Source organism: Heptranchias perlo, chromosome 10 (assembly GCF_035084215.1).
Source record: "Heptranchias perlo isolate sHepPer1 chromosome 10, sHepPer1.hap1, whole genome shotgun sequence".
Taxonomy (NCBI): domain Eukaryota; kingdom Metazoa; phylum Chordata; class Chondrichthyes; order Hexanchiformes; family Hexanchidae; genus Heptranchias; species Heptranchias perlo.
Window position 1 is genome coordinate 57,987,900 of NC_090334.1, and position 23,963 is coordinate 58,011,862.

The 23,963-nt window shown below is 39.8% G+C and overlaps 2 protein-coding genes across 5 annotated transcripts in view; one reads left to right on the forward strand and one right to left on the reverse strand.

The window, feature by feature from the left end:
• Positions 1–22,856, forward strand: part of tpp1 (tripeptidyl peptidase I) — a 57,503-nt gene extending 34,647 nt beyond the window's left edge. Inside the window, exons 11-14 of one of the 4 annotated variants that reach the window (XM_067991857.1) lie at positions 852–1,013; positions 1,314–1,451; positions 5,567–5,758; positions 22,772–22,856. In XM_067991857.1, the coding sequence (XP_067847958.1) occupies positions 852–1,013; positions 1,314–1,451; positions 5,567–5,722 (456 nt within the window). In that variant the 3' untranslated portion in view covers positions 5,723–5,758; positions 22,772–22,856. Of the gene's footprint in view, positions 1–851; positions 1,014–1,313; positions 1,452–5,566; positions 7,475–7,851; positions 8,706–22,771 lie in introns of those variants that run through there. The other 3 variants (XM_067991856.1, XM_067991855.1, XM_067991854.1) reach the window with 3 other exon arrangements.
• Positions 1,474–23,963, reverse strand: part of fancm (FA complementation group M) — a 119,687-nt gene continuing 97,197 nt past the window's right edge. The window contains exons 17-23 of the mRNA XM_067991853.1: positions 23,356–23,460; positions 21,346–21,499; positions 19,989–20,092; positions 10,496–11,149; positions 8,892–9,270; positions 7,830–8,121; positions 1,474–6,646 (exon numbers count right to left, since the gene is read on the reverse strand). Of these exons, the coding sequence (XP_067847954.1) occupies positions 6,508–6,646; positions 7,830–8,121; positions 8,892–9,270; positions 10,496–11,149; positions 19,989–20,092; positions 21,346–21,499; positions 23,356–23,460 (1,827 nt within the window). The 3' untranslated portion in view covers positions 1,474–6,507. The remainder of the gene's footprint in view (positions 6,647–7,829; positions 8,122–8,891; positions 9,271–10,495; positions 11,150–19,988; positions 20,093–21,345; positions 21,500–23,355; positions 23,461–23,963) is intronic.

The following is a 23,963-nucleotide window of genomic DNA, read 5'->3' on the forward strand; positions in this document are numbered from 1 at the left end:
TCTGAACTGTCAGCGACATTGAAATGAAGGAGAATAATATAAAAAGAGCATTATTTCTTTAAAACAATGTTTCTGGATAGAATACATGCTTAAATTGAGGAAAAAATGCAGTGTATACCAGTACACCATAGCAAGCACTAAACCGCAGTACTGTGTACACTGTTGTACTATTTGTACAGGTACTATTGAATGGAAGTTTGAGCTGACATACTAGGGCACTACAAAACGTACTTTGGATGAGTCACCCTACCATTTTTCACTTTCTTCCTGTGGGTAAATGCTTAGCATGAGATTATGAACTCAGCACATAGTGAATTACAAGTCAGCATCCCTCCATTCCTTGTTACAGTGCACTAATGCTCCAGCATGTTTCACCATGTATTTTGACTTTTAATGTGCTGTTGTATGTGAAAAGCTTAGAAAACAAGCAAGAGATATTCAGAACTGACCAAGCTTCAGTCTTCCAATATACACTTTTTTTTCTTTTGAAGTCTCAACATATTCCTGTCCTTTAGCCAAATTTTATTTATAAAAAATACAATAGCATGAGGTACAGTCACCAGTAACAGCACCATCTTCAGGTCAAGGGTTTGAACTGAGTTTCCATCATTGTGCCTTTGTTCCTGGAACAGTCATGCACCATAGACCAAAATGTCACAAGATTAATTTTATTAAGCAAATTACAAAAAAAAATGATTTTAAAACTAAGGAAAAGATCAATCAATTCTCCCAAAAATATATCTTTCATTGCAAGATATTAATGGGTTTAAAAAGTCTAAGTTTGTCTTGAGCTGTTCTTACAGATTTCCTATGTTTAGGGTAAAAGATGTGCAATATCTAATTTCATTTTACAGGCGGCTGCTGTGAAGTCCTACCTCAAAAAAATGAAGTCACTTCCCCCAGATACCTACTACAATGCTAGTGGCCGTGCCTATCCTGATGTAGCAGCTCTATCTGATAACTACTGGGTTGTGAGCAATCTAATCCCTATTCCTTGGGTTTCTGGGACATCAGTAAGTTGAACCATTATTTACACAGCATGTAAAACCTCTTACCATAAGATAAAAATCACCACTGTAGTCATAAAAGTCTTATTCAGTTTTTCACAGGACAGAGCTAGTGCTAGTCACATTGGCATTTAATCCTCGTTGCCATTGATTACAAAATAGGAATATCTTCAGTCTTTCTTTTGCTACGTTGATTGGCTCTCAAGATCTTTATCAATGATTAAAGCTCAAATAATTCATGTGCTAAATGTGTCAGATTTTTATTCTCTTATTTAATAAAATGTATGGTTTTGCTTTTCTCTAAAGGCCTCAACCCCGGTCTTTGGTGGTATCTTGGCCCTCATAAATGATCGCCGATTCCAAAAAGGTCTTCCAGCTCTTGGCTTCGTAAATCCACTGCTTTACAAATTACAGGAGAATTGCACGTCTAGGGCATTCTTTGATGTAAGTTAAACAAGACTATTGATTCAAAATTGCACACAATCTGTTTATTGTCTGATATTTTCCAATCTTAAACAGAAATTCATCCACAATACTTGTTAACTAGGTGAGGGTGTCCTTGCTGGGGGAATAAATGTTTCTAGTTTCTAAGTCAGTGTGAGTAGAGTAATCTCCAGATTAAGTATTGGCACAGTCCAGATTCAGCACTGTCGCAACTATGTACCTTAATCCCAAATTTAGAATAATGCTCCTTACTGCACTAATGTGACATTTCCAGTTCCCATACAAAACAATCTCTTTTGTGGTCCATTAGTATTAAATTATGGGTAGTTTTGTGCTGTGTTTTACACCCTCTAAGGACAAGATTATGACTCCCAAAACTCACTTAAGACTTTTTCATCCTGTCACACAAGTCTGGATCTGGACCAAACCTGCCTATTTCTGCCCAGTGGGTTAAGTTAAAATTCCACCCCCTCATATCTTACTACCAGTGCTGGGAAAGTCTGTACCATTTAATGTTGCACCATTTAAGTAAATTTAGAAAGCCAATTGATCTTTTGATAAGGAATGGCAGAACTGCTTCCCCAGCAGCCCAAGCCAGACTTCAGATTCCTTCTCATCATACATTAGCTTAGGATGCTCAAACTGTGATTAGAAGAGTCAAAAAAGGGAGGGTGGGGGGGGGGGGGGGGGAAGAAAGGGCATTAAAGCTCAATCATAGGGGTGAATTGTACTTTCAGTAACCAATATCTATTCTTCTCTTCCTGGCCCCTCTGCCAGCTGATGTTGTAAATGGTACTGTCTCCTCAGCTTTGTTCCCCTCTTTTTCAGATCCACCAACATTGAAAAAGCCTCAACCCCTCTCTCCAACTTTTCTTTCCTCTTCAAAGTTCCTGAATGTGCTGTTGCCTCCAAAATCTGTGCCCATCTTTCCTATAACTCCAGGTTTCAAATCTCTCCAAGTAGGTTTCTGTCCCTGGCACAGTACTGAAATGACCCTAATCATAATCACAATTGATATCCTTTGTGACTGTAGTGCATTATCCCTCCTTAACTTCTCTGCAGCCTTTGACACGATCGACCACACCCTCCTCCTCCAATGCTTTCCTGTTGTCCAGCTCACTGGGATTGCCTTTGCTTGGTTCCACTCTTGCCTATCCAAACCTAGTCAGAGCATCTCTAGCAATGGCTTCTCTTCCCACCAGTTACTTCTGGAGTCCCCTAAGGATCTATCCATGGCCACCTCTTCTTTCTCATCTACATGCTGCCCCATGGCAACGACAACCGCAGACATGGGGTTAGCTTCCACGTGTACACTGGCGACACCCAGTTCTACCTCTCCACAACCTCTCTCGACCCCTCCACTGTCTGTGTGTTGTCAGATTGCTTGTCCAATGTCCAGTCGTGGATGGGCCACAATTAGGTCCATTTGAAACATGGGGGGAAACCAACGCCATCACCACAAATCTATGCGCACTTGCCACCAATTCAATACCCTTCCTCAGCCACTGGCTCAGCCTGAACCACTGTTCACAACCTCATCGACCCTAAGCAGAGTTTCCAACCCTAATGTACTCTCCATCACAAAGAGCGCCTACTTCCACCTCCATTACGTCACTGCCACTGCCTCACCCCAGCGTATCTGCCACTGAAACCCTCATCCATGCCTTTGTCACCTCCAGATCCAATGCTTTCCCATTCTCCACCCATTGTAAATTTCAGCTCATCAAAAACTCTGCTCCCCATATCCTATCCTGCACCAAGTCCTGCTCACCCATCACTCCTATCCTTGCTCACCTACATCGGCTCCCAGTCCCCCAATGACTCAAATTTAAAATTCTTATGATCATGTTTAAAATCCCTTCATAGCCTTGCCCCTCCCAATCTCTGTAACCTCCTATGGCCCTACAACCCTCCAAGAACTCTGCATGCCTCCAACTCTGGCCTCATTTGCAACCCCCACTCGCTTTGACTAATCATTGGCGGCCTCTTCTTTCTCATCTATATACTGCCACTTGGCAATGACAACTGCAGAAATGGGGTCAGATTCCATATGTACGCCGGTGACACCCAGCTCTACCGCTCCACAACCTCTCCACTGTCTGTGTGTTGTCAGACTGCTTGTCCAATGTCCAGTCGTGGATGAGCCACCATTAGGTCCATTTGAAACATGGGAAGAAACCAAAGTCATCACCACAAATCTATGCACACTTGCCACCAATTCAGTACCCTTCCTCAGTCACTGGCTCAGCCTGAATCAGACTGTTCACAACCTCATCGACCCTAAGGGGAGTTTCCAACCCTAATATACTCCATCACAAAGAACGCCTATTCCCACCGCCATAATGTCGCTGCCACTGCCCCATCTAGGCCCCACACTCTAATTCCTTATGCGAAGCGCCTCTGCCTCCCTTACTGTCCCCCTCTTTGACCAAGCTTTTGGTCATACCTCCTAATATCTCCTTATCTGGCTTGGCATCCATCTTTGTCTGATTAAGCTTCAAACACCAAAGCACATTTTTCTACGTTAAAGGTGCTATATAAATGCAAGTTGTTGTTGCAGTATTACTGCACTTAGTCAATTCATTCAAAGGTTTTACATAGAATGTACAGCACAGAAACCAGCCGTTGGCCCAACAGGTAGTGTGTTTATGCTCCACCCTCCCTACTTCATCTAACCTTATAAAAAGGAATAGAAGGATATGCTGATAAGTTTCCTGATGTAGTTTGAAGTAACAATCTGCAAACTACACCAGAAAATGAGGACAAGATGACAGCATTTGGAAACTTGTGATTTTTTTAAAATCCCAATCTGGTTTCCTTTATTCATACCATTTAATCTGTATAAAACTGGTCCTTGCTTCTGTAGCTCCTGCCATGTTGAGTGAGAGATCGCTGATGGAAAAGATGACAGTCACAGATAACGAAGAAAAGGATGCAGATGGCAGAGATTATTAGAGAAAGCACAAAGATGTAACAGATTAAAAATAGAAAGGGGGACAGTAGTACAAAGATAGGAATAGAGGCTGGTAACAGATACAGGAAGAGAAAGAGAATGAGAAACTTAGAGAGCACAACAGACGAGGGAAGAGAGTAAGAGACAGTGAGGAACTGGGATGCACAAAAAATGAGCAACACAGATAGAAGGGGACCATAAAGCAGTTCTTCCCGGACACCCCAAATTCGATGTGCCTGCGCCTATTGGAGATTTCTAAAATGGCCACATAGGGGACAGTGGGGGGTAAAGTTTCCCCCACCCCCAAATTTTTTTCACCATCCACAAACACAAAGTACTACATGCCGAAACTGATAAACAACTGCAAAACCTCAATGAGAAACAAATAAACAAGATCAGTTGAGAAGTCCCAGATACTAAACAATGCCACAGGAGAGGTAGTCATGATTTCTATATTTTGATTAGGTCCCTTTTAACAATGTACAATGCCATTGAGTCCAGAATTTTTGCTTCATTTGACTTACCCTAAAAACTGAATAATTTACAAGATATAAAATTAGAGAAGGGGAAGAATCCAAGATGTGGTACATAAAATAAGTGAGGGAAAGTTTTTTTTGTGATTATACCGCACATACAGCAAGGTAATGAATGAAGTGTGTCGCCCGCATTTTTGGTTTGAGTGTTCTTGACAAAATCGCTTCACTTTGCTTTTATATCAAATGAAAGCCTAGAGTCTTATACTCGCAAACATCTGTTCTTTGTATTTAACAGGACTGTAACATTGACACTGGGGCAAGATATTTTTCATTATGAATTGAGTTCAAGTCAGGTTACAAAGCAGAAAATAATTATATGCACTTCTTTCAGATTTTTCATTGCTCTGTCTTGATGAATTATTGGAATTGGGACTATGTCAATAAACTGAATCAGCAGAAGTTGTTATAAACATAATACTGAATAATTATTTCTTCCACTTTTTATAGTTAACTATGGACTGGGCAAATGCCACGTACTGACATGGAGACAAGAGGCAGGGTGTAGTCTTAACTTGATGGCTAGGGAACAGAACTAAGATACCGCCTAGAAAGTGTGGTATATAAAGTGGGTCTTTTGGTTACATTTCTAATGTTGTTGAATTTCTCAATTCTCTCTCCAATCATAGGTGACTACAGGCTGCCACTTAGGTTGTCTGGATGAAAAAACTGAAGGAAAGGGATTCTGTGCTTCTCAGTCTTGGGATCCTGTAACAGGATGGGGGACACCTAACTATCCAGAGCTACTCAAGAGACTCCTTGTAGGCAAAGTTGATCATCCATGACCTGAAGCAACAAAGGCAAGGAGTTGCAATCTGAATGTAAGCCACATGCAAAATTTTTCCCCCTTCCAATATTTTTGCTTTTTGTGAGTGTGCCTATTTAGATCATTAATGTTCTAATTTATTCAGTTTTTAATTGAAGGAAAGATTGTTTTAGAGCAAACAATTTTTGAGTTGTATTTTTAATATAAAAAGGGAATCTGCAAACAAGGACACAGGTATAATCAAATGATTATTGTACTTACACTGATTGGTATACATTTTAAGCAGCAGCAATGTCATCCACACAATACACTGTCTAAATGACTGCTGAAATTGAGGCTGCTAATTAACTAAATCTTCATAAGTTAATATAAATAATACTGAATAATTCATTTATTTCTACTTTTTTTATAGTTAACTATAAACTGGGCAAATATCATGTACTGACAAAAAAAATCTTAAATCCAAATTCCTGGAGGCAAGATGCAGTGTATTCTTAATCTGTAACTGGTTATCGGTCTGGGTGGTTTACATTTACAAATCTTGAATTGTCCAATTTGATGTTTTAATCTTGAGGTATTTTCCTGTTGCTAAATTACACATTGTAGTTGTAATCTTATTTTGATGTTCAGCTGAGGTTTGAATGGTCAGTTGGCAGAGTCCCAATTATGTTAACATTTGAATATGCTGACAAAATATTGAAGAAAGATTTAATTTACATAATTTGTACATCATATTCATTAAGCAATACAGAAATAAAGTGCATTTAAAGATGCCTATGCTTGGCAAATCATAGATATTTATATCTATAAGCTTTGTTTCCTATTAGTCTGCCCTAGATGATCCGGCACCATCTGTGGATCAAACACATAGTGAAGATAACGATAGATCTCTTCAGCTCGTCGATGGCCAACCTTTGCTCGAGCTGCTATTTCATCCACTGAACTAGAGGGCAAAGAAAAATTACAATCAGGTTAACTGCAAATTTATCAAATGACAGGTCACTTCACCAGTACTGAAATCCATGCTTCAAAGATGTGTAATGCCTATACACATTTGGAATGTAACTAATCAAAGTGAATCATTCTATTTTCAATATGGGAAACATAAGTACACAGTTGCTTAAAGAAATGAATAGGATCATTTTAATAATCAACCAGTAAATAAAAGAATCAACTTTGGCATCCTTTGATTTTTTTAAAAAAGTGAGCACTAAGAGTGGGGTGAAGAATCATAGAAATTTATGGCACAGGAGGCGGCCATTCGGCCCAACGTATCTGTGCGGGCCGAAGAAAAACTATCCAGCCTAATCCCACTTTCCAGCTCTTGGTCCGTAACCTTGTAGGTTACGGCACTTCAAGTGCATATCCGAGGGGGGAGAAAGGTAGTATGGCGGAGGTGTTCTGAAAACAGAAGTACGAACAAACTAAATTAGTACACAAATAGCTGAAGCATCCTGGTTTAACAGCAGCATCAACTCATGTAGTTCAGCTTCTTTACAGTCAGAATTAGTAAATCCTTCAGCCCTGTATTCCCAATGTAATCAGACCTAGCAGATTAAACATTCAAAAAGCACAGTGCACATAAAAAAGGTGCTCAAGCAAATTGAAATTCTTTGTAGCAGTTTTATTTTTTTTTAAAAAGGACTAGTCCCTCATTAAAATTTACAGCACAAATGCTATCTTAGTTATGAAGATACTGAATTTCCTTGCAATGTCCACTGTATCTGGAGAACAAACTTCCTATGACTGTCGCATTAAATATTGGAATTTGTATTTTGTGATCATTTTCTAAACTGCACAGACAACAGGGGAAAAAAAAGACACACCTGCTTGCAAGGAGCAGGTTCAGGTGATTTACCGTTAATACCTGTACAGCACTTATGAACAACTGAGAGAACGGCAAATCTTGAGCACACAAAAAAGTCACTAATGACTTTGAAAATATATGTTCCCACATACAACTGAACTAAATCCATTTCACCCCCCAATGACAGTTACTATAAAATCATCCTTACATTACACAATTAGACCAATTATTTGAATATATGGGAGGTTGGCATTCTACCAAATACCATCTTGTTTGAAAATGTAAATTATAATCTATGGAAATCAGGAAATAAAATTACCTGTTAGCTACTTCTTTCACAGAGTTGAAATGGTGACAGAGATTTAAGGCTGTTATATAACTGATGTCAGGAATGCTGAGGTAGAACTGCAGAATTTGTTGCCGAAGACCTCGAACCTCCAGTGGGACAGTAATAGCAGCATTCTTTCTTTCTTCAACACGGGCAAGTTCAGCAAGCAGACCAGCTGTTTCCTCCTGGCTGGAACTGAACAAAATTCGGATTCCAGCGATGGTCAGAGCTGATAACAAGCCATCATAGTACCTGGTTCTCTGGAATATCTTAGACGCATCTCCTATATTTTATTGAAATGCACAGAGTGCAACACAATTTACTTTTCCCTCAAATGAAAGACAACTATGAATCTTTAAAATTCTTAAAATTGAGAGAGTGTTTTCTATTTATCCATATTTTGTGTTATGCCAACTTTAGAGCTCACTTTCCTTTGATCCTTTATGCTAATGTAACACATTGACAGAGATGGTAATGCAATAGATAAAGTATGTGAGACAATAATGCGAGTGCCACTAATTGGTTATGCCAGACTAGATTCTACACCATGGAGGTGGAGGAAAATCAGAAACAAGTCATCTTGGTTGGCTGTTGTGGACCTCCTACTGTCAAAAGCCCAGTGAATAACATAGAAACCTCAATAGGGAAAACAGTTTGCTCTGCTATATAGCCTTTAATATTTCGGTCACTGTTTGCTCTATCTACTGAGGGACACTTTAACCAATCTATACACTTCTTTGCTTCCGAAGAGCAGCTTTATAAAAAGTGTCCGAGAGATGTGCAACTTTCTCAAACGAGGTCTTATTTGGTATTTTGCATTGTGCATCTACTGTTTGTTGGAATAAAATGTTGTGGCAGCCATATTACATTGATGTCTAAAATAAGTACATCGAAATTGGAAATTCTTGAGATGATTTCATCGCTTTGGCTGACAAAAGCCATTTGCAAATCTTACAGTAGGTTGAAGAAAGTATCATGAAAAAGCAAGCTTAAAGATTCTGTGAAATGGCATTTGGGAATCCGGCACAAACTATTCATATACAAGTCACTCACCTGGTTTAGTTCTGTCTTTCTCCACAATAACACACACACGTTCAAACATGGCCTGAAGGTGCTGAATACGGTCTACAAGCTTACTTCGGTTTACACTGTTTGCAAACTCCGATAAGGATTTTCTTTCTACAGCCATCCGGTTGCTCACTATATAATCACATCCATTAAGAGAACAAATTTCAGCCTTAATGCTATGTTTAATGCGTAGAGAAGAGACCAGGTTTGGCCCAGAGGAGATTTCTCGACTGTCTACAAGAACTGTCAGTGGAATTGTTCTGAGAGATACAGGGTGATGGATGGCAACCAGACTGCCTTTACACAGAGTTTCACTTGGTCTTGAAAATGTGGAAATGTCATAGTCTACCAATGATTTTTCCATCTGTAATAGAAAATGCATCTATTTTATTACAGCATTACTGTTCCCAATATATATTTGTAAATCACTGGGCCACTTAAAATCTAAAAGCACACGTGTAGTTATTTTCATTTCTTTTAAGCATTTATTGCAGTAAATTAGTTGGAGACCTCAACTTTTAAAACCAACCATGCTATGTTTGACTAGTAAATCCACAAATGGATTACTGCACAGGGTTTAAAACTTTAATCCATTCCCAGAGTATTCACAAACATTATACAATATGATATGATCTAAAATACTACATTTATAATTAGTTTGCTATATTTTCTTTGAGTTTTGGAAAACCAGTTCCAATTCGATACATTGAAATAGGTGGTGATATGAAATGAGGAACAAAGCAGGGTCCATTTCCTAGACAGGAGTAACAGTAGGGTGTAGGAATGCATAATCTGAACTTCTTTAACAAAATTATTAAGATTTTCTTTTTAATTAAATTTAGTCAGGGCGTTAAAATATAATGGTGCATGTTGTGATGTTCAATTTAGGATTAAAGAGTAAATCCATCTGAACAGAGAAAATGTCCCCCTTTCATAAAACCATAAATATTTTTTAAAAAGCACATGCATACTCTGGATACATACTTGCATACTGAACAAAATGCTAACATGCCACATTATTTGGAATGATTCTACTGTGATGGTATTTACTTAATGTCACGATCAATTTCATGTACTTAATTATAAAGTTGATCAAAATGGTTTACAGCTCAAAAAACAGTATTTTAGCTACAGCCGATTGCAAAAATGTTTAGTCGAAGCATTTAGTTTTTGCACTTCTTTACCCAACTACAAAAACCTCCTGTTGAAATTTGTTTCTGTTGAAAAACAGTCTGAAGGTAAAGGGTAACAAAAAATGGCTAACCTAATGATTAGATTTTTAAAAATAAATTTTAATAGTAAACATGGAAGACAGTCATATGAGGTGTTACAGCCTGTAACACATTACATAGTCAGATTCTTTAGAAAATGTAGAAAGAGAGATTTCTTACCTTTTTAATGTTTGACCTACTTTTTTCTTGGACAGCAGAGATGCCACAGCAGATACAGAGAAACAATTAGGTCCTGCATTTTTATAACATGCTTTAGACCAGATGTGATTTTGGGATTTATTTGACTGGCTGATAAGGGATTATTAACTTCTGTATATCAGGCACTAAAATGAATACATTTAAACAATTAATACTTACAACAGAGTTAATACAGTGTAGTTTGTCCATTTGGGGTTTACTCTGTGTCTTGTCTTGCATTGAGTTGTATGTAATTTCTGGGGCAAGAATGGAAGTACACCTTGAATGTTTTTGTTCTATTTGAAAGTCCAAGGTTTCAGATACTGAAGCCTGGAGATTCAACCGCACGGCACAGCTTCTGTCCAGGGAGCGAGGCTCTGAAGGTATACCCTTTTCAACACTTGCCGTTTGTTGCAAAATCATTTTTGAAAAAGGTTTCTTAAAAGAGCCACCTCCTAAGCTTGGTTTTGAAGAACATAAAATAATTTTTTGCACTTCTGTTGTCTGTTTACTCTTGCTGTTTTGTACCAAATCTTTTCCTGGCAATTCAGTGTTCATGTTCACTTCTTGTTCTTCCTCACTGGAATCATGCAACACCACAATCCGGCTGCCTTTTTTCTTTTTGGATAAGGCACCTTTAGCATGCTCCGTTTCTGCCATTTTTGTTCTTGCTCTGTGCCGAGTCACATACTGTTTGATTCCTCCAATGGGAGTATTATTGAGAAGATCAAAATTAACAACCTCATCATCACATAATTCAGCTTGATTATTCTCTTCATCTTCCTCCCGAACACAAAAGCTGTCTTCCATATAGGTCTCATCCTGTTCAGGAATCTATCAACAAAAGCTTAATCATTACCATAGACCACTAGTGAGATTAAAAGTTCATATTTATAAAAACTAAAATAATGTTGGCTTAGAGATTAGCATTCCAAGACTGAGTAATAATCAACCAACACTAACAAAACATAAAAAATGCAAACCAAGTAAAAACAAAAATGCTGGAAGTACACAGACAGATCAGACATCATTTGTAAAGAGAAAAGATAAGTTAATGTTTGGGTGTACCCTTCATCAGAACTGATAAGTTAACATTTCGGGGGTAAATTTGGAACATAGGAATTGCTAGACCAAAAAGACCAAATGTCCATCTAGTTCGCCTTCTACCATCCTGGCAGTCGCATGATACAACAATAATGGAGCTGTTGACTAATCATGGTAATCAATCTCTTATCAATTAGTCTACAACAGACCCAGACCCAGACAGGAGACAAGCAACCCCCCACAGTAGTAGAAAGCTTTGGGAACCATAGGTCCAAAGTCACCTGTTCCTCCCAAGCATGCTACACTCACCATAATGGCATGTCTCAAATTAGTCATACTATATCCCAAAATATTATTTTCTGAAAGAAATCTAATTTGCATTTGAATGAATCAACACTATCTGCTTCCACGGTCTCCCTAGGGAGCCTTTTTCATAGATTGACCACTTGCTCACTGAAATATTGTATCCACAGATTAATTTTGAACATACCCCCTTCAAGTGCAGGCCATGTCTTCTGGTTCTACAAGGTGAAACATCTAGTCATAATCTACATTATCTAGTCTCTATAGAATCCAAACATCAGCAAATCATATCACCTCTCAACCTTCTCTTTTCCAGTGAGAAAATGTCCAATTTACACAATTGCTCCATAATCCAATCCCTCCATTCCTTCAATCACTCTGGTTGTTCGTTTCTGTACCCTTTCAACAGCTGCAATATTCTTTTTGTACTACGGCAACAGTACACAGTATTTTAAGTGATCACAACAACGATTTATAGAGTAGCAGGATTACCTCACTATTTTGGCTGAATATTGACATTTTAATACATCTCAACATCTGATTTGCTTTACTCACTGCCACCAAGCATTGTTGTGATATTTACAATTTATTGTCAATCGGGACCCCCATATATCTACACTTTCCATACACATTATTTCAGTCTTCAAAAGACAGCAAAAAGTAACTAAAGGATTGATTAAGAAAGGGAAGATAGATTATGAAAATAAATTAGCAAAAAATATAAAAACAGATAGCAAGAGTTTCTATCGTTATATAAAAAGAAGGGTGGCTAAGGCAAACGTAGGTCCCTTAGAGGATGAGACCGGGAAATTAATGGTGGGAAACATGGAGATGGCAAAAATGCTGAACAAATATTTTGTTTCAGTCTTTACGGTAGAGGACACTAAGAATATCCCAACACTGGACAAACAGGAGGCTCTGAGGGGGGGGGGGGGGGTGGGGGAGGAGCTAAATACGATTAAAATCACTAAGGAATTGGTACTTAGTAAATTAATGGGACTCAAGGCGGATAAATCCCCTGGACCTGATGGCTTACATCCTAGGGTCTTGAGGGAAGTGGCAGTAGGGATTGTGGATGCTTTGGTAATAATTTTCCAAAATTCTCGGGACTCAGCAAAGGTCCCGGCAGATTGGAAAACTGCTAATATAACACCCTTATTTAAAAAGGGTAGTAGACAGAAGGCTGGAAATTATAGACCAGTTAGCCTAACATCTGTGGTGGGTAAAATTTTGGAGTCTATTATTAAGGAGACAGTAGCAGAACATTTGGACAAACATAATTTAATAGGACAAAGTCAGCATGGCTTTACGAAGGGGAAGTCATGTCCGACAAATTTGCTTGAGTTCTTTGAGGACATAACGTACAGGGTGGATAAAGGGGAACCAGTGGACGTAGTGTATTTAGACTTCCAGAAGGCATTCGACAAGATGCCACATAAAAGATTATTGCTCAAGATAAAGAATCACTGGATTGGGGGTAATATTCTGGCATGGGTGGAGGATTGGTTATCTAACAGGAAGCAGAGAGTTGGGATAAATGGTTCATTCTTGGACTGGCAACCAGTAGCCAGTGGTGTTCCACAGGGGTCGGTGCTGGGTCCCCAACTCTTTACAATCTATATTAACGATTTGGAGGAGGGGACCGAGTGCAACATATCGAAGTTTGCAGATGATACAAAGATGGGAGTGAAAGTAGAGAGTGAGGAGGACATAAAAAACCTGCAGGGGGATATAGACAGGCTGGGTGAGTGGGCAGAGATTTGGCAGATGCAATACAATATTGGAAAATGTGAGGTTATGCACTTTGGCAGGAAAAACCAGAGAGCAAGTTATTTTCTTGATGGCAAGAGACTGGAAAGTACTGCAGTACAAAGGGATCTGGGGGTACTAGTGCAAGAAAATCAAAAAGTTAGTATGCAGGTGCAGCAGGTGATCAAGGCGGCCAACGGAATGTTGGCATTTATCGCTAGGGGGATAGAATATAAAAACGGAGGTATTGCTGCAGTTATATAAGGTATTGGTGAGACCGCACCTGGAATACTGCATACAGTTTTGGTCCCCATACTTAAGAAAAGACATACTTGCTCTTGAGGCAGTACAAAGAAGGTTCACTTGGTTAATCCCGGGGATGAGGGGGCAGACATATGAGGAGAGGTTGAGTAGATTGGGACTCTACTCATTGGAGTTCAGAAGAATGAGAGGCGATCTTATTGAAACATATAAGATTGTGAAGGGGCTTGATCGGGTGGATGCGGTGAGGATGTTCCCAAGGTTGGGTGAAACTAGAACTAGGGGGCATAATCATAGAATAAGGGGCTGCTCCTTCAAAACTGAGATGAGGGGAAACTTCTTCACTCAGAGGGTGGTGGGTCTGTGGAATTTGCTGCCCCAGGAAGCTGTGGAAGCTACATCATTGAATAAATTCAAAGCAGAAATAGACAGTTTCCTAGAAGTGAAGGGAATTAGGGGTTACGGGGAGCGGGCAGGAAATTGGACATGAATTTAGATTTGAGGTTAGGATCAGATCAGCCATGATCTTATTAAATGGTGGAGCAGGCTCGAAGGGCCGATTGGCCTACTCCTGCTCCTATTTCTTATGTTCTTATGTTCTTATTATTTTCTTTCCATTTAAGTATTAATCCCTTCCTGGATGTTTTGTCCCCCTGTAAAGCACTTTGCATTTCTCTACAGTGAATTTCTTCTGCTGCTTGTCCCAATTCCCAAGTATATTTAAATCCTCCTGTAGATTATCATGTTCAGCTTTGCAGTCTACCACATTCAGTAGCTTTGCATCATCTGCAAATTTAGCCACTGGGCATGTGGTCCCTAGCTCCAGATCATTTATGAAGATATTAAACAAAAGAGGTCCTAAAACAGACCCCTGTTGGACCCCACTTGTAATATTCTCCCAGGCTGCTGACAATTCCTGCACCACCACCCTCAGGATTCTGTCAACCAATTAAATATCTATTGTAAAATATTTCCACTGATTCCTGCTTTCTTTATTTTCAGTACCAGGCTTTCCAGAGGATCTGTATCAAAGGTATTACTGAAATCAAATATACCACATCCCCTGCCTTACCCCCAATAAGTTAATTTGTCACACCCTGAAAGAAAAACAGTCTTCCATTAACTCTAGAAATCCTTTCCCTGCCTTAACAGTAGAGACATACCATACAACTGCTTTGATACATATGTGAACAATTTTACAACACCAAGTTATAGTCCAGCAATTTTATTTTAAATTCACAAGCTTTCGGAGGCTACCTCCTTCCTCAGGTGAACGATGTGGAAAAATGATTTTTCCACATCGTTCACCTGAGGAAGGAGGTAGCCTCCGAAAGCTTGTGAATTTAAAATAAAATTGCTGGACTATAACTTGGTGTTGTAAAATTGTTTACAATTGTCAACCCCAGTCCATCACCGGCATCTCCACATCATTGATACATATGAACATACAAAGAAGGACAGCATATTATCTTTTTACCTGATAGGCTTGAGCACATAAGCCAGGCTGACATCTCAGTACAATACTGAACTGCTGCATGGTCAGAGGTGCCTTCTTTTAGCATGAGGTGTTAAACTGAGGCTCTATCTGCTTGATCAGGTGGATGTAAAAGGTCCCATGGCACTATTCAAAGTGTGGAGATGCCGGTGATGGACTGGGGTTGACAATTGTAAACAATTTTACAACACCAAGTTATAGTCCAGCAATTTTATTTTAAATTCACAAGCTTTCGGAGGCTTCCCCCTTCGTCAGGTGAATGATGTGAAATGAAATCCTCGAAATGAAATCGCATTTATAATTCACAGAACAATGCTTGGTGAGTACAGACAGTTTTTTCAACTGCCCGTTGCCAAGGCAATCAGTGTGCAGACAGACAGGTGTTACCTGCCAGGTCTCACAGAATATACAAATCACCAAAAAAAAACAACAAACAAAAAAAAAAGATAGAGAGGTAGAAACATAGAAAAGACAGCAACTGACCCGTTATATTAAAAACAGATAACATTTGTTCACTGGTGGGGTAACGTGTAGCGTGACATGAACCCAAGATCCCGGTTGAGGCCGTCCTCATGGGTGCGGAACTTGGCTATCAATTTCTGCTCGACGATTTTGCGTTGTCGTGTGTCTCGAAGGCCGCCTTGGAGAACGCTTACCCGAAGGTCGGTGGATGAATGTCCATGACTGCTGAAGTGTTCCCCGACTGGGAGGGAACCCTCCTGTTTGGCGATTGTTGCGCGGTGTCCGTTCATCCGTTGTCGCAGCGTCTGCATGGTCTCGCCAATGTACCATGCTCTGGGGCATCCTTTCCTGCAACGTATGAGGTAGACAACGTTGGCCGAGTCACAGGAGTATGAACCATGCACCTAGTGGGTGGTGTCCTCTCGTGTGATGGTGGTATCTGTGTCGATGATCTGGCATGTCTTGCAGAGGTTACCGTGGCAGGGTTGTGTGGTGTCGTGGACGCTGTTCTCTTGAAAGCTAGGTAATTTGCTGCGAACGATGGTCTGTTTGAGGTTGGGTGGCTGTTTAAAGGCGAGTAGTGGAGGTGTGGGGATGGCCATAGCGAGGTGTTTGTCCTCATTGATGACATGTTGAAGGCTGCGGAGAACATGGTGTAGTTTCTCCGCTCCGGGGAAGTACTGGACGACAAAGGGTACTCTGTTGGTTGCGTCCCGTGTTAGTCTCCTGAGGAGGTCTATGCGATTTTTTGCTGTGGCCCGTCGGAACTGTCGATTCATGACGCTCGACTCATCGATCGACAGTTCCGACGGGCCACAGCAAAAAATCGCATAGACCTCCTCAGGAGACTAACACGGGACACAACCAACAGAGTACCCTTTGTCGTCCAGTACTTCCCCGGAGCGGAGAAACTACGCCATGTTCTCCGCAGCCTTCAACATGTCATCAATGAGGACAAACACCTCGCTATGGCCATCCCCACACCTCCACTACTCGCCTTTAAACAGCCACCCAACCTCAAACAGACCATCGTTCGCAGCAAATTACCTAGCTTTCAAGAGAACAGCGTCCACGACACCACACAACCCTGCCACGGTAACCTCTGCAAGACATGCCAGATCATCGACACAGATACCACCATCACACGAGAGGACACCACCCACCAGGTGCATGGTTCATACTCCTGTGACTCGGCCAACGTTGTCTACCTCATACGTTGCAGGAAAGGATGCCCCAGAGCATGGTACATTGGCGAGACCATGCAGACGCTGCGACAACGGATGAACGGACACCGCGCAACAATCGCCAAACAGGAGGGTTCCCTCCCAGTCGGGGAACACTTCAGCAGTCATGGACATTCATCCACCGACCTTCGGGTAAGCGTTCTCCAAGGCGGCCTTCGAGACACACGACAACGCAAAATCGTCGAGCAGAAATTGATAGCCAAGTTCCGCACCCATGAGGACGGCCTCAACCGGGATCTTGGGTTCATGTCACGCTACACGTTACCTCACCAGCGAACAAATGTTATCTGTTTTTAATATAACGGGTCAGTTGCTGTCTTTTCTATGTTTCTACCTCTCTATCTGTTTTTTTTTTGTTTGTTGTTTTTTTTGGTGATTTGTATATTCTGTGAGACCTGGCAGGTAACACCTGTCTGTCTGCACACTGATTGCCTTGGCAACGGGCAGTTGAAAAAACTGTCTGTACTCACCAAGCATTGTTCTGTGAATTATAAATGCGATTTCATTTCGAGGATTTCATTTCACATCGTTCACCTGACGAAGGGGGAAGCCTCCGAAAGCTTGTGAATTTAAAATAAAATTGCTGGACTATAACTTGGTGTTGTAAAATTGTTTACAACTATTCAAAGTGTAGGAGAGTTTTCGTGGTGTCCTGGCCAACAGTCGAAGAACAGATTAACTGGCCATTTACCTTATTTGCACTTTGCTGTGCACAAATTAGCTGTTGTTTGCCTAGACTGCAAAAGCAATTCATTGGCTGTGAAGCACTTTGGGACATCCTGAGGATGTGAAAAGTGCCATCCATATAAATACCATTCTTTCTTATTGTTGAGAATCCACACAAAATGATTTATGGAACTGGAATGGTGGTACACTTTGCCAAGAGTTCATACCCAAAATTCTCCATATGTTGAGTTTCTGTCTCAAGCTGTACTGTCTGGGAGGAAGGGATACAGAAACTGATAGAACTGAATTAAGCACCACGGGGTGTTTTACTTGTTAAAGGTGCTATATAAATGCAAGTTGTTGTTGTTGAAATAGATGCACTGAGACAATCCCTTGGGTTCGAGGTAAAAAAAGTCAGACATTCCTCCCTCCCTCCAGTTTTCCCATTTCCAATCTTACTCCACCACATGATATTGATGTCATCATAGGAGCTGCCAAATTTTTACACTAGTCCAGCAAGGCAGCCCTGAAAATTGAGGTTGCTGCAAATGGTTGCCCAATGTCATTCTTACATACCGAAATAATTGAATAGGTAACTAGGACTGCATCTCCAGGAATGTTAAAAGATGCTGGACAATTTGATATCTTTATTATTCTTGACTGAAGTTGCCCTAAATTCGTGTCCAGCTTTACAGTCTACCACCTTCAGTAGTTTTGCATCACCTGCAAATTTAGCCACTGGGCATGTGGCCCCTAGCTCTAGATCATTTATGAAGATATTAAACAAAAGAGATCCCAAAACAAACCCTTGCAGGACCCCACCTGTAGCATTCTTCCAGGCTGCTGACATGTATCCCATTGATTGTAATAATTCCATCATGTCAGTGTAATGCTAATGATTTCCAATCCATCACCCCCTGCAAAACCTTCCAGGTCACATATCTTGTTTGTCAGACTTCTTGCATTAAGGCAAACAAAGCTCCATTTGCTTTTTACCTTTCCCATTTACTTTTTTAAAAAAAACATTTTTACTTTGATTTTCACTCACCACTGGAATTTAGACTCATTAAACTTCAATTTATATTTTCACTGGAACAACTTTAAGGTGTGCTCCAATCAGTATGGGTGCTCTCTCACACCTACTGCAACTATCCCTGCATCTAGTTTAAACACCACTCCACCATTCTATCTATCGTGCCTGCCAACACCTCTACCCCCCATTTTGTTTAGGTAGAGCCAATCCAGTCTATAGGCTCCCCATATTCCAAAAGGTGTCCCACTGGAACCAAAATCCTGTTTTCTTGCAGCAAAGCCTTAGCCACACATTGGTCTTCCTAATTACCCTCGTTCTCTCTTCACTGGCACGTGGCACGGGTAGTATTTCAGAAAATACTAAACTTGAGGTCCTTCCATTAAGCTTTCATCCTAATGCCCTAAATTCAGCATGAAGAATCGCTGGTCTATTTCTACCCATGTTCCTCCCTACACTGACAACAATTGGATCCTCATCTGCTCCTTCTGGCATTCTGATCCTCGGCCAGTACACCCGGGAGACAACATACCACTCGCTTTTCTGGGTCCAGTTTGAGCAGAATTCTATCTGTAAACCAAATAATTGTATAGAATTATACTTACTCTTTGTCCTTTCCCTTCTTCCCCGACAGGCTGCTGGATTGCCTCAGTGCATGGCACATCCTTGCCTGTCGCAGCCAAGTTTTTTTTTATTCGTTCACGGGATGTGGGCGTCGCTGGCAAGGCCGGCATTTATTGCCCATCCCTAATTGCCCTCGAGAAGGTGGAGTCTCTACATCATCTCCTTCCAGAGGAGAGAAACTGTTGGAGAGCACCAGGGATGACTTGCTCCTGCCCCACCACCCAACCACTACTTTTGGCCCCATTTCTAACAGAGACCAACCCTCCTTCTCTGGGAACCAGGGTTTCCTCTCCTATTCTGACCCCCACGCAGTCTTTAATACCTCATCTATAAAAACTTCTCTCTCCCTAGAAGGCAGTGCTCAATGACATTGTACTGACGCCATGGAGAGGTAGGATGCAGATTTGTTTCTATAATATTCCACACACTGAGCTCCCAAAGCCAATGAAGTTACAGACGGTCATTTTCACACAGCAAAAGAGCAGGAGTGGGAAAAGCATTGACTGAAGCACCCTGTACTAATATTGCACATTTCCTGAAACATAGTTATGCAGGCATGCAAACAGACAGCCAACTGACCATTAGTTTGAGTAACCCAAAGACATTGGGGAACAGAATGAAATGAAAACCATTGGCATTTTGCAGTGTTTCTAACACAGATCTATGACTACAAAGCCACAATTTGGCACAGTAAACCTTCACAATTCAAATTTCTCAAACCTGCAGCAATTTTCTCTTTAACCAGCCAAAAGAACAGATCTAATTTAACACAAAATCTGAACAGTTAGACCTTACCTGTGAGAAGATGGTCAATTCATTTTTGTTGTACACCATTTTTTTCTTATTGTGGATATTTGGACTACGAACAGACTTCAGATAAATTTCTTGCATATCACCATCTAAGGGTAAAATGACAAACAATTCATTAAATTTGTGATAGCATGGTTGTAAAGTCCTTCAAATAAGCACTAACATGTAAATTAATTCTGAACGGGCAAGAATGCATTTTATCTTTCTAACATTTTAAATAGATGTATAGATAAGAAAACTCGGAAATTTTGTTATGAATGCAAGGACACAGTTACCACAAATTTAATGGAGCATCAGTTCCTCCCAATTCAACTTGAAGGTGTGACCTAGTGCTAATTTGGGTAGTAGCTGGTTTTGTCCAAGTAGGGAGATCACCCAATAGGAATCAGAATTGCCAGTACTCATATCAATTTAGATCCACTTAGGTTGCAGAGATGATCTACCAGATAATAATTTAATACAAAAAATGCAAAACTCAACAGAAAGGAGAGACATCACAATGGAATTTAAATGTAAATACTTTTCTCTAAGATTAAATAACCCATTAACAAAATCACATTCTCAGGAATAACACATTTCAAAGAGACTTTTTTCTGCGATTTTGCTAGTGGGTTAATTACTGAGAAAAAAAAAGGCAGGTTCCCATTCTCTGCCTTCGGACAGTAATCCAACCTTACAACCCACATTATTCAACTTTGACAGTTGAACTTCACAGATAACACGCCCATGGTCTCAGAAATACTAAAACCATCATTTCCATTGAATATTCAATAATTTCTTACTTTAATTAGTGTTCAATCCCAAATCTTAAATGGCATTTATCAATTTTTTTAAAAATTCTATCAATTTTTAAAAAAAAGATAGAATGAACACAGCATTAATTGCTTTTCCTGGGAGTTTACTCCACATATTCAGTAGAGAAAATTTCTAGTCCCTATTCTTGCTGCAAGTTCAGATTTTCTATGCACATCCTCCAACTGTTTACTCACTGGCTAGTCAGCTTGTTTTATTTAAAAAATTAAAAGGACAATAACTCAAAATGAAGCTTAAATATAACAGGTAGTATTTATTTCTAATTTATTTGTTTTTATGCCAATTTTCTCTGCTCCCATCCTCTTTTGAACAAGCTGATCAGCTAACAACACAGACCAGGTATCAAATCTTTCTGGTCTATTTGGCTCAGCTATTCATTGGATAAAGTCACTGAGGACATTGGTAATTCAGCTTTCTAATTTATTTTTGAAAAAATACAGTTCCAAATAACATTGACAGAACTGTGCTCTCTGTAAACATTAACTAATATGGACATCATTTCAGATTTTGAATTGTTGTAGGAAGTTACCACTTATAACTTGTGAAAGTTGGGATGCATCATTGATGAAATGTTTCAAAGAAGCATCGTTGATGTTGTCAGAATCATCTTCATCAGAGGACACATTTTCTGCTCCCTCCGAGGAAAGTTCAGCCTCTTCATCAAGAAACTGTCGAGCAGCATGCTAATGGAAAAAGCAAGACAGCTGCCAATTAACAATTGTATTCAAGTAGCAATCCTTTGACATCTCAAAATTTCAGATACATACCTTGCAATAGAAAAGTTATATTGACAGCAAATGGTGCTCCTTGTAAAAATACCAGTATATGGATTTTTGTAATTTGAGATGTTGTACAGATCAGTGTGAAGTGTATAGCGTACAACTGTTTTGATACACATGAACATACAAAAAAAAGAGAGCATATTATCTTTTTACTTGATAGACCTGAGCACATAACCTTGGCTGACATCTGAGTGCAGTACTGAAGGAATGCTGCGTGGTCAGAGGTGCCTTCTTTAGGATGAGGTGTTAAACTGAGGCTGTAACTGCTTGATCAGGTGGATGTAAAAGATCTCATGGCACTATTCAAAGTGTAGGAGTTTTCTCCTGGTGTTCTGGCCAATAGTCAAAGAACAGATTACCTGGTCATTTATCTTATTTGCACTTTGTGGCACTTTGTTGTGCACAAATTAGCTTCTGAGTTTGCCTAGACTGCAAAAGCAATTCATAGGCTGTGAAGCACTTTGGGACGTCCTGAGGATGTGAAAAGTGCCATCCATATAAATTATTCTTATTGTTGAGAATCCACACAAACAATGATTTATGGAACTGGAATGGGTGGAATGGGGTACACTTTGCCAAGAGTTCATACCCGAAATTCTCCATATGTTGAGTTTCTGTCCCAATCTGTACTGACTGGGAGGAAGGGATACAGACACTGATAGAACTGAATTAAGCACCTTGGGGTGTTTCACTTGTTAAAAGGTGCTATATAAATGTAAGTAGTTGTAGTTGTTGAAATAGATGCACTGAGAGGGTTCCAGGTAAAAAGTCAGGCAATTCTTCCCTCCCTCCAGTTTTCCCAGTTCCAGTCTTAATCCACCCATAATACTGATGTTATCATTGGAGCTGCCCAATTTTATACTAGTCACAGCAAGGCAGCCCTGAAAATTGAGGTTGCTGCAAATGATTGCCCAACTTCATTCTTACGTACCAAAATCAATTACTAAGCATTGCAATGTCAAAATACAAGAAAGCATGATAAAAAAAAATCAATTTTCAAAATCAGATCAATTAGACATTGAGACTGGACTGGCTGCAATCGGACTAGAATTAAAAACCAGCACCAAAGGGATAACATTATCACCATGGATTCTATTTCAATCTTGTTTCTAAGGTATATATCAATTTTCAAAGAGGGATTAATACTCTGCCTTACTTTTTTTTTGAATGTAGAGGTAGAAAACTCAGCAAAGGGAAGACATTTTCATACAACCTACAGTACAGACTATAGTGAAAAGTTTAGTAATGAAGTATGGTGTAGCTGGAGCGGAGAAGCCAAGTCTGCAATAAAGAAGCCCATTCTCTAACATCAAATCTTGTGATTATTCCACGTCAATGGAGAATTCTGATGATTCATTTATATGAAAAACATCCACTTCAAAGTAACTTGAACTAAACTGCCATGACTTTTGCCCAAGATTATGTTTCCATGGTAGCCAGTCTTGTATTTAAAAAAAGAGCAAATCTTATTGGCCAGCACGGGCTCGATGGGCCGAATGGCCTCCTTCTATGCTATAACCATTCAATGATTCTAAATCAATTCAAAAGATGGCTAAGCTCAAAACCATTATGGATTCTCTAAATATGTAAATTTTATTTAACTGAAAATTCTGTCCTAAAACTATACAGGGTACTGATATTTGTCCTGTGTGCTACTACTACATCTTAATACCAAATCACTGACCTACAATATATACCAAAAAAGTACACATACTGGTTCATGCAATAACTGAATAAGTAACTAGGACTGCACCTACCTTCCTCCAGGAACGATGAATGTTTCTGGACAATTTGGTACCTTTATTATTCTCGGTTGAAGTTGCTCTAAAATCATCATCATCTTCACTGTCCGTAAAGCGTAACTGAGAAGTTAAATTACCCATAAATCAAGGTTCAGTTTCATTTCCTTCCCTTCACCCAAAATGTTGCGCTGGCACTTCAGTGGTGTGTACAAGGGCCTAGCTGTGAACTAGTGGAAGTCATTGCACATCTTACTAATAGATGTAATGTAGTTTCAAACCAACAGAAGCTTGGTTATGTCTCAAAAACTATGCTCTAGGTCATAAACGTAACGCAGTAATAGTTTCATGTCGGACTTCTGTTAAATAATTATGTGCAGAGAAAATTAAACATTCAACTCTTACTGCATTAGTTTCTCCCATATTTTGAAGGCCAGTTATGATTGAAGTAAATTCTCACCAATGTCCAAAAGATCATTTATCCAATACAATCATGTATTTTACTTAATCTCATTTCATGCCTTTCAGGTCAATGTTGGCAAAGGCAAATTAATTTGCAAAAGCAGCAGACTGAGCTTCCTGAAGGGATAATGTCCTTGAAAACAGGGCTCAATTTTTCACACACC